Source organism: Ursus arctos, unplaced genomic scaffold (assembly GCF_023065955.2).
Source record: "Ursus arctos isolate Adak ecotype North America unplaced genomic scaffold, UrsArc2.0 scaffold_23, whole genome shotgun sequence".
In the NCBI taxonomy this organism is placed as follows: Eukaryota; Metazoa; Chordata; class Mammalia; order Carnivora; family Ursidae; genus Ursus; species Ursus arctos.
Window position 1 is genome coordinate 4,315,022 of NW_026622908.1, and position 10,861 is coordinate 4,325,882.

At 37.7% G+C, this 10,861-nt stretch overlaps 1 protein-coding gene across 3 annotated transcripts in view; it reads right to left on the reverse strand.

The window, feature by feature from the left end:
* The window catches only part of BTBD10 (BTB domain containing 10), a 73,887-nt gene extending 63,026 nt beyond the window's left edge, over window positions 1-10,861 (reverse strand). Inside the window, exon 1 of one of the 3 annotated variants that reach the window (XM_026486818.4) lies at window positions 10,466-10,861. In XM_026486818.4, coding sequence (XP_026342603.1) covers window positions 10,466-10,656 — 191 coding nt within the window. In that variant the 5' untranslated portion in view covers window positions 10,657-10,861. The other 2 variants (XM_048214149.2, XM_026486819.4) reach the window with 2 other exon arrangements.

Below are 10,861 nucleotides of genomic sequence, written 5' to 3' on the forward strand. Positions count from 1 at the left end.
TGTTTTATCCCATTTAGATCAATAAATGTCTGAAAATCTTTCCATTATCTTACCCATTTTCTAATTACCTGCATTACATGGATAGCATTGTAAAGAATTAGATGCTGTTTATGCACTGAATTCTTAAAACTCACTAAAAGACATCATTTTTTGATATCCTAAAAAATCTTAAGTTTTGTTTTCTGTGCATATGTCCCTTTTTCCTTTTCTTTTATGACCAAATTTTGCCTTCAAAACTGGAAGCATCTTAATTGAAATAAATCACCTTGACATAAAATTTAATATAGGCAAATCTCCAATAAGCTGATGAAGTGCCTAAATCAAAGGAGATTACATTCAACTCCTAAGAACCAGCATCTAAACAAAGTCAGACTCTTAAACAATGTTTTCTTTTTTCCTCCATGACCCCTTACACAGAATTTTAAACAATGTTTTCTTTTTTTTTCTCTATGAGGCTTTTAAAATGTTACATATTTTCTTCATATAACCTTTATCATGTTGTTCCATTTTGCTTTGTTCATTATTCCCATAACCTTCTATTCCTTTCAGATTTTTGCTTATCTGCCATCAATTCAACAGTCTAGAAAAGACCCTAAGTATGATTCAAGTTCTAGACTACAGTGCTATCCAACAGAACTTTGTGTTACAATGAAAGTGTTTTATTTTTGCACTGTCAGAAAAGTAGCCATTAGCCATACGTGGCTATTAAGCACTTGGAATGTACCACAACTGATTTTAAGTTTCCATTTTACGTGATCTAAATTTAAAGAGCAGTGTGTGGCTAGTTAACTACTTTATATGCCAGCACAGTTAGAGGCAGAAAATCAGCGCCTCCCCCCACCAAAAGTTATTTCCTCTAAATGCTTCATTTTTAAGGAATGTGAAATTTGCCCTGAGACAAAATACTTGCACACACACATATACACACACTATTTATCTTTGTGTCTTAATATTACAGGTAGTGTTCAACTTAATATAAAAATTATTTTCTTATATTCAGAGATAATTAAGGCTTATTTCAAAAACTAAAAGTCAGTTGTACTGGTATATAAATAGACAAACCAACAGAAGAGAATAAAAGGTCCAGAAATAGATCCCTAAAACATAAGAAAATTTGATATACCATAAAGAAGTAGTTTCTTGAATCACTTGAGGAAAAGACAGACACTAATAAGTGGTATCGGGACAAATGGATAAACAAACATTTGTGAAAACATAAAATTGAATCCATACCTCACAAATACTAGGATAAGCTCCAAAAAAATCAGCTATCTAAATGTAAAAATTGAAATCACACAATATTACAAAAAGCAGCAGAAATAACAAAACTTAAATACTTTTTCTATATAAAGAACTCTTAAAAGAGAAAAAAAAAAAGATAGCGCCCACCCTCCAAAACTGAGGATACACAAAAGACATGGGAAATTCTCAGAAAAATAAAGGCAAATGGCCTTAAACCTATGAAAAGTACGTTTAACCTAACTCATAAGAGAAATGCAAGGTAACACTTCCAATTTTGACCACATACTCTGTTGGTGAGACTGGAGAAACAGATATTCTCTGCATTCTCATACACTGCTAATGAAAAACAATGATATAACCTCCAAGGAGAGTAATTTTGCAATATCTAAATTATACAAATGTTTACCAGCCCCACTTGTAAGAATCTATCTTGAAGATACAACTCCACAAATACTATTCAAAATATTCAAAATATATTCACTGTGGCCTTATCTGTAACGGCAAAAGACTAAAAACAATCTGAATGTGTATCAGCAAAGGCTAACTGAATAAAATGTGGTACATCTACACAATGAAACACTAAGCATCTATAAAAAAGAATAAGGGAGGGGCGTCTGGGTGGCTCAGTCCACTAAGCATTTGGCTCTTGATTTCAGTTTAGGTCATGGTCTCAGGGTCATCAAAGTGAGCCCTGCCTCAGGCTCCAAGCTGGGCGTGGAGCCTGCTTAGTAAGATTCTTTCTCTCCCCCTCTCCCCCTGCCACGGCCATCCCCCCTTACTGGTGCACGCTCTCTCTAACAAAACAAAACAAACACAGAATAAGGGAGATCCCCACGTACAATTATGGATTAATATCCAAGATATATTGTTAGGTGGGGGGAAAAAACGAGTGAAGAACAAGTAGTACACAGTTTGTTACCTTTCTGAATAAATATAAATATACATACAGTCATAAATAGAAATATACATATATTTATTTTTGCAAGAAGAATTCTACAAAGATAAACAAGACACTACTAGAAATGGTTACCTAAAGGGGCAAGATGGGAATGGGGTGAAAGCATACAGATGTAAGCAAAACTTTTGAGTGTTCTTTCTACATAGTTTTGATATTTGAACCACGTATTTATATATTTTAAATAAATAACTAAAAGGCCTACTACTACCATGTTCTAAAATGCACCATTTAATGCTTCTTTGGTTTTATTTAAATAAACGGTAGATGTCCATTATAAATGTAATTGCAGATTTAGTAGCAATAAAAAGGATTGCCATGTCACTCAAATTCATTCACCTCTTATTAAATACCTCTGTCTAGAATAGTAAGTAATAACCAAGACAGATCAAAATGGGTTCTTGGAAGAAAAAGATGAAGCCATCCTCCTTGGGGAAGTTTATCAGATCGGTGGTAGATTAAATATGTTTCAGCATTAAGTGAACTCCAGCAAAATATTTAGTGAGATTTTTCGAGTAGGATTGAGGCACAAGGTCTTCTAGATGTAACTAATTCAGGGAAACTTGGATAATAAGTTGGATTCTCATATATATTACCTATGTTAATCCACATATCAATCCTGTAAGACATAAGAGGTGCCTTTTTAAAAAAATTGAGAAATTGGTTTAGGCTTAAAGGGATTATGTTATTTGCCTAACATCATATAGCAAATAAACAAGCCAAGACACCGATACACATCTCCGTATTCAAAATCAGTGTTTTTTCCACCATACTATACAGTCTCTCAAATTTAATACATAACAAATCAAAATGCTATACCCGGAAAATAAAACTATTAGTGGTAGCATTTCAAATCACTAAGAGAAAGATAGCTGGATTATAGAGAGATTCAAGGTTAGATAGGTTCTAAAAAAAATTAACTGCTTCTAACTATTTGAGCAGATCCTTTCCTTCATGTTTTATCTCTCCCAAATTCCACACTAAAAATTTCACAGTACAACATAAAACCATTAAAAAAAAAAAAAAATCAAGGAGAAAATACAAGTGAATAATTACCTAACTCTCAAAATAAGGAAAGAATTTCTAAGCCTCAAATCAAAGAAAAACACCATCAAGACAAAGACTGCTAGTCTTGAGAAAAAGGAATGTGCTGCCAGACAATTTACGCTAACATTCTCAACAAAAACTGGTGAAAACTTCATTAGAGATCAGAATTAGGGCTGTACACAGGCTTCAAGAAGCATTAGGTTAGACTACATAAAAATTCAAATAAAATATAAATGAAAAACTAGAAGAAGTTTTACAATACAAAATAAAGAATTAAAATCTTAAATATTTAAGAATATTTATATATCCACATTAAAATACCTCAACACTATGGGCAAAGTTCATGAACTAGCAATTTACAAAAAAAATATGAGTGGCCAAAAAAGGGGAAAAGCAGAAATATTCAACCTCAGTAGTAATATAAGAAACCCAAGTTAAATCTGAGATGTTTAACCTATCAAATTGCACAAAGGTTGGCTGGTTGGTTGGTTGGTTTTAATGACAACCAATGATGGCTAAAGTATAGAGAAAACGGCTACTCATGTTTGTGGGAACATAAATCATAAAACTTGCAGGGTATCATACACTTTGGCACAAGAACCCCTACTTTTAACTTTATCCTAACAAGTATGTTCATCAAAGCATTTATGATGATAGAAGGGGAGGGAAAAGAGGAAAGAAATGTTAATTTTAAATCTATGTATCTATCATTCAAATTTTCTTTTAATTTCTCAAAATAAAATTGAGGTCACTATATACAGAATGATCCCAATTTGGGGGGGGGGGGAAGGGAGAGAGGAGGGGGTGGAAGCAATTATCATTGGGCCATGGGATTACAGTGCCATTTTCTTCCTTACTCTTTGCTAAATGTCCCAAATTGCATGCAATGCATTATACTTTTATAGTCAAAAAGAAATTACTCCAAAAAATATACTTTTATTAGTAATTTTCAAAGTACTCATTGTAAAACAATTTCAAAACCAACAAGTGTTCAAGACTGCTGTTAAATTTCATTCACTGATATTTGAAAGCAATGATGAAAGATGTCACACCACTTTTCTTCTAAGATATGATACTTTCTCCCTTAATGTTGTGTTCAACTAACTTAACAGCTGCATATATATACATGTATATAAATAATGTATATATACTGTCATACCAGTATTAGATATATACTACACAAATACACAAAAAATGGAAATGAAAAAGGGATTACTTTAAATATATATAAATTATATATATATATATTTATATAAAATGGAAGTTCTATTTATTCCTTCAAATAGCAAAACAAATAAGTTTTCCACACACTCCCAGAACTACATACAGTCCACTAGGGAGATAACTGAAATAAACCACTCAGAATCAGGAGACTTGCAGATCTGTATTCTATGCTCAGCTTCCCCACTACCAGCCAATAACTTCTATCAAAAATCAGGTAAGGGGGTTTAATCTGCTCTTCAAAAAATTAGAGTATTAATGATTTAAAGTACTTTGCGTATTATGGTTTTATAATTCCACTACTTTCTAATGACTCGACATTCTTTCTCAAAAGAGAAATTCAGGCAATTTGGAATACTCAATAAGAAGGAAAACAACAGTGCCCCACAGTTACCATCTTACAGGAACTTCTTTAAGAAAACTCTAAATTAACAAATGAGGAACCAAAAGGACAGAGCAGACTGTGTTGTTTGCTCTCTAGATGTGAAAAAAAATCAAATTCAATCTTGCATTGCATAAAGCACACTGCCCTGAATGAAATAATTACCTTTAAAATACTACAGCACTATTTGTATGATCATTCAAGAATAAGAAAATTATAAAAATACTTTGTTGCACAATTTTGCACCTGAGCTCTCAGATTCACATTCTTAGGTATCTGAACTTTAAAGCTTATTTTTAAGGTGAGATTTAATGTAGTCTACAAATAGAAAACATAGGATAATTTTCTACTCACCTGCTATAGCAGTAACAGTCAAAAAACAAAAGGGAAACAATCCAAATTAATAAAAATAATTTTATATTTAGAAGTAAATAACAGTATCCCAATAGGTGATTTTTAAAATGTGAAACCATCTCTCCAATGTATTCTCCCTTCCCTTTTTGCTACTACTCTACCTGGCATTCAAATTACATAGAATACCAGCTATCAGTCAATGGATTCCAACATGAAAAGCAGAAAAAGAAAGCTTTCTATTGTTCAATGTTGACTAGAATAAAGAAAAAGAAAAAGAAAAAAACCTTTTTAATTCCTAGTGGAAGAGTCATATGGCAAGGCTGTAAATAGCCATTTGAACTTGTTTCCCCTCCAAAAGAGATAACTGGATGTAAAAGTCAATTTACCTAAAGAATGTATTTCAAGATCATAGGCTATTTTCTGAGCATAAACACAGAGCAAAGTGCTAATAAGTGATATTCAATTTACTATTTACAGAGCACGTTTACATATTTTATTTTATTTCATTCTCAAACTCATGACAATTGTGCTCTCTCCACTTTTCATGTAAGGAAACAAAGGCTCGTAGATGTTAAGTAATCTCATAGAGCTAACACCTGGCTTTAAATACAGATCTAAATGATCCCAAATAAGGTATTACAAGCAGAGAAGTATGTTTACAATTCAAAATAAACTCAGAAAAGTGTTATTCATACTTTCTAATCAAATACTTCAATCACTGATTCACTGACTCTCATCCCCAACCAAATACTAAATGTTAATTTCAATTTGTGACCAAAAATATTAATAGATAATTCATTTCAACTATAAAGACAAAAATCATAGCAAGTGCCAGATATTTTACATTTTCAAACAGAAAATATAAACTAGTAATTAAGGGCAAAGAAAGATGCATTGATTGGCAAAGATATCTTTCAGCATCTTACTGATCTTTAGCAATCTACTGTGACGTAAGGTCACGTATTCCACATAAAATCTTTCTTCTTTTATGATCAAGTTCATACTATTTCAAGTACTCAGCTCACTATATTGCCATTACCTATGACTAACATTTACTAACCTCTTAATCCTCTCCCAGGGAAGATCTCTGAATTCTGATTGCCTTCCATCTCCGTGCTCTAGATTGCTACCTGCTTAGCAAGGAAGTGTGTTTCAAGGAAAGTAAACCAGACCAAGCCATAGGAGGAAAAATGCAACGTGAGCCTGAACCCTAACAAACATTCTATCCAAAAGGAGAAAAAAAATCTTAAAATAATTCTTCCTCCATTAGCGAACACCTATAATTACCCCTTCCTCCTTTACTGTGGGTTCATAACCAACAAAGAAACAAAATACAGGAGTCAAATAAAGATAAAAATACAGCTAAAACCAGGGCCCAAAAAAGCTTCCTATTACTTCAAACGTAAATTAAACTTACTTAGATTTGTAGATATTCCATTTCCTCTTCCCTCATAGAGCCCAGCCTGCTCAGATAAATCTACCTTACAGAAAAATAGAGAATGTATATCCTAAGAACTGAGATTTCCAAAAACAGAACAAGAAGGCACTGAGCAAAAACACACTGAATCCCTTCTCCTCACTTCACCTAATGCTTTCTTGGGAAGGCAATTTAGGGGGTAAAAAAAGAGGGAAAGCTACTTCAAAGAGTTACTTTACAAGTCATGGTAGAAACATCGGGAGGGAAAAATGATGTTTCCCCCTTCAACAAACAATCTCCACAAGTATACAACAGATTCTTCAGAATGTTTTTAAAACTCTCACAAACATAATACGTATGTTTCACTTCCTATACTAGAGAGAAGAGGAGGGATTGGATGAAGAGATAACAGACTAGTTTGACCTGAGAAGACTGGGTTAAAAGGGAGAAAATCAAGTCTGCAAACTACTGAAAAACCAATAATCTCTGTAGTCTTTGTATGAGTCATGGTAAATTTAGCTGTAAGAGGTAGAGCTCTTTGTAAAATTGCACAGTAGATGAAAGGGTACTTCACCATTTTATCATCCTTTTCAAAACTCTCTCCCTCACCTAGCCTCCTCTCTTACCCTCATCCCCTGCAAAGACTCCCCACCTTGCCTTCAATATGCCTAAGGTCCACTTCTTTCTTGGTCTGACCTCTAAACTTCCATTCCCCTCAAACTAAATATGAATCAGATTATGTGATTAAAGTATTTCCCACTAATGGGTAAATGTGCTTTAATCCATGGAGTTCAAGTCTACAAATATCACTAAGCTCTGCTATGTGTAATGCACTGTGTTTAGTCAAAGTAACTATTCTTACAAGAAAAACTAGTTAAATCAATTTTTTAACATACAATGTAAAGAAGAGGAGCATAAGTGCCTGCTTCACATCACACTCTCCCCACCCCATTTCTTTCTATCCCTATACACCTTCCCCTCACCCCATCTGCCAGGAACAAAACCCAAGAAACTAATACTGCTTCCAGTAAAAGTCAATGACTGGGAAGACAATGTGGGATGGCAGAGCAACCAATAAACATTCAGAAATATAGATGAGTTATAGAGGGTCTCCTGAATTTAATTTCATGTATTAATTGCAAGTATAGTAAAGGGCCTCTCGGTGAATCAATTTCCTTACAAGATACCTATAAATTAGCTTTGCTCAGAACCCTTAGTTATTAAACCATAAATCTGAAGTTTCTTCTTCCATTGTTTCCAAAGTTAAAACATTTAAAAAGTACCAATTCCATTTGCCGTACTGTACTTCAAGGCTATTAAATTTGGCTATTAAACTTATCTACTGTTTTCAATTTGGCATTTTTCTCAAATCTTCCTAGGTTTGAAATTCCAAACTAATTGGCATATTTGCTTTAAATCTTTTTTTTTCAGTTGTAAAATTTATTCATTCTGACCTATAACAGAGGTCCAAAACTGGAAAGCAGGATACAACTACTGACAGGCGTGGGTTTGACTGGGCCACATTAAGTTATTCTTAATTGCTTTAAGTAGTTGTCAATATTTTTAACAATCAAGAGACTGAAAGTAAAAATCTAGATTTCCTGTGTTCTATTAAGAAGGCTGAAAACTGGGCCCACATTCATGTATGGCACTAATAGGTGGATCTGATAACTGGATGTCCCTCTAAGATGAAGCATATTCCTATGAAAGGTGCGTATTTTCCAGCTCACTCACACACTTCACCAAGTCACCTAAACGTAAAAAAACCACAAAGCAGATCTTGCTGGTTTGCAACTTAATAGTTAAGAAAAATTTTTCACAAGGCTTAGAAGAAAGGGTAAGAAAGAAAAAAATTCAGACTGGTGAAGAGTGACATAAAGGTAAAAAGCCCATCTGAAAGCTATTCTGGGAGAAAAAAAAAAAAGGTGAAAGAACTCAAAAACACTGAGACACTAAAACCCTTCCTGATTGAGCACTATGTTAACTCCATGGTTCCCCGCTCCATGCTTCAGATTCTCCCCTCTTAACTTTCTTTATATATAACAGCAGCAGATAGGTCATAAACTCTGAGAAATTTTGAGAAATTTATCAAACATTTACACCTTCAAAAATAATTCTCACGCAGTTTTTAAGTCTTAATCACATCAAATCCTATCCCAAGTATTTTCTACTGCTTTCCACTTTACATTCAAGTGACAACTGCAGTCCTCATTTTCAAGACGGGGACTTCAGTCCTAGGTCTCTCCAGCACAGAAACTTTTTTGGCCCTTACAGTTGCATTCCTCATTAGACCTCTTATTCCAATCTCTACAGTCTATTCCATTCAAAATTTATCCTAATTTATCCCCTCTCTACAAATTCTTGGTCAAATCTGTGTGTGGAGAATGGGGGATGCCTAATTGTCCAAATGAAATCAATATACTGGGCTGCTTCATTGAGATTAATTTAAATAAAAAGCATGAAGACTCTTAAAGATTAAGAAATTTTAAAATAATTTTTATATGCTAAATGCACAAAGAGACAAGTGAGGCTCTAGCTTTAGCAAGTGTGGACTAGGGACTTTTCATCATGGACTCTAAATACTAACAACTACTGTACCAAACGTACGAGACCCAGGGATGGTCTCCTTGCCCCCACACTAACAAATTACCAAATGAGGTCTCCCTGCACCCCGTTAACGAGGAAGAAGGGTGTTAGTGGACTTGCATCTGAAGAAGAAAAAAACAGGCAGCTTCTCTATGCAGGTTTTGGGAAAACAAAGCTTTACCATACGTGATACTGTTAACAGCATAAAACCACGCAGCACATTGCTGGACTCTCACTCCTCTTCACCCAAAGGGAGACTACCTGCTACTCTATCCCCTATTGTGATGCGCCCTCCTGAGGATGTCGCTACGTTAGCCCAGCGGTGACAGAAAAAGGGGCGGGGCACGGGGTTGCTCAGCCCTGAGAAGGAGGGATGAGGAGGGTATCGCCTTCTTCCCCGGGGAAAGGCCTCGGGACTCCCAACCCAAAAACAGCACCCCGAAAACCCAAGTCCCATCCTTGCCTCTCCGAATAGGGTGCCAGCTGCCGGAGCCCAGAGCCCCACCCACAGTCTCCTAGCAGGGTCTGGGACGCCCAGACCACCGCCACAGCAGCCGGGCGCTCAAGCCCAGATTCGCCCTCCGCCCCCTTCCTCCTTCACCCAGCCAAGCCCAGCCTCCGGCACCGCCCCCACCGAGTTCCCCAGCTGAGTCCAGTCACCCTCGAACCTGCAGTCCCTCTTGAGTGTCCACGGAGGGCCTAGGCAAAGGCGGGGGCCAGGGACACCTCCGCTTCCTCCTCAATTGGATCCCTCCGGAGGTGTCTGCGGCGGCGGCCACTCAGGCGGCTGCAGCTAGCAGAGCCGCCCCGGCAGGTTACAGGCCGGCTCTTAAGCCTCTTCTCGCGAGAGCCCGGAGTCCGAAGAGGCGAGGCTAGCTGTGTTCTCGCGAGAATGGCGGCTCAACGCCCGGGAGTGGGCGGGGCGCCGAGGGTGTGGGCAATTGAGGGAGCGGCAGTTTGGGGTGGGCTTTGTGCCTGGGGGCTGGGGTCGCAGAGTGCCGGGCGCCTGCCCTCAGAGACGTTAGCCTGGGGTTGAAGGCGAGCCTCAAGTCTGAGAGGCTGCGAGCATAGTTACCCCCACACCTTTGAGTCCCACGTTTTCCTTCGACTTCCTGTCACCGTTAGAAAAAAACGGACCGCGTCTCCTGCCCAGAGTTAGAGAAATAGCTCTGGGACCCCGAATGCTTCGGAAAAACGTTTCCCTCAATTGAGCAAACTCCGAAATAGCCACTGCGGGCTCAGCTGGCGGATATTAACCCACCTGGGCCCGTGAAAGGCGGTCGTCCGGAGGCCCGGTGTCCGCGGCTGTTTGTTTTTAAAAGCTGGCTTGGCGGGAACCGGGGTGCCAGCTGAAACTCCTGCAGTTGGGCCGCCTATCCCACGTCGAGAGGAATCTGGGTCGCATGTTGCTCCTGTGGGCAGAAGGTCGCCAATTGACAGAGTTTCAGTCATCCAACTTCACTGAGCCTACCGCGTGTCAAACGCTGGACGATCCACACCGGGCGGGGGGCGGGGCGGTAATAAAAGAGGCGGTGTCCGCTCTCCAAGCTCACGCCGCGGGGGCAAGACCAGCCCGAAAATGTAAACCCACTGTACTGTGATGAAAACCGGGTTGCTCGCAGTGAGCTGCGGGAGCAGAGAGGGAGCTCTGCCTGCC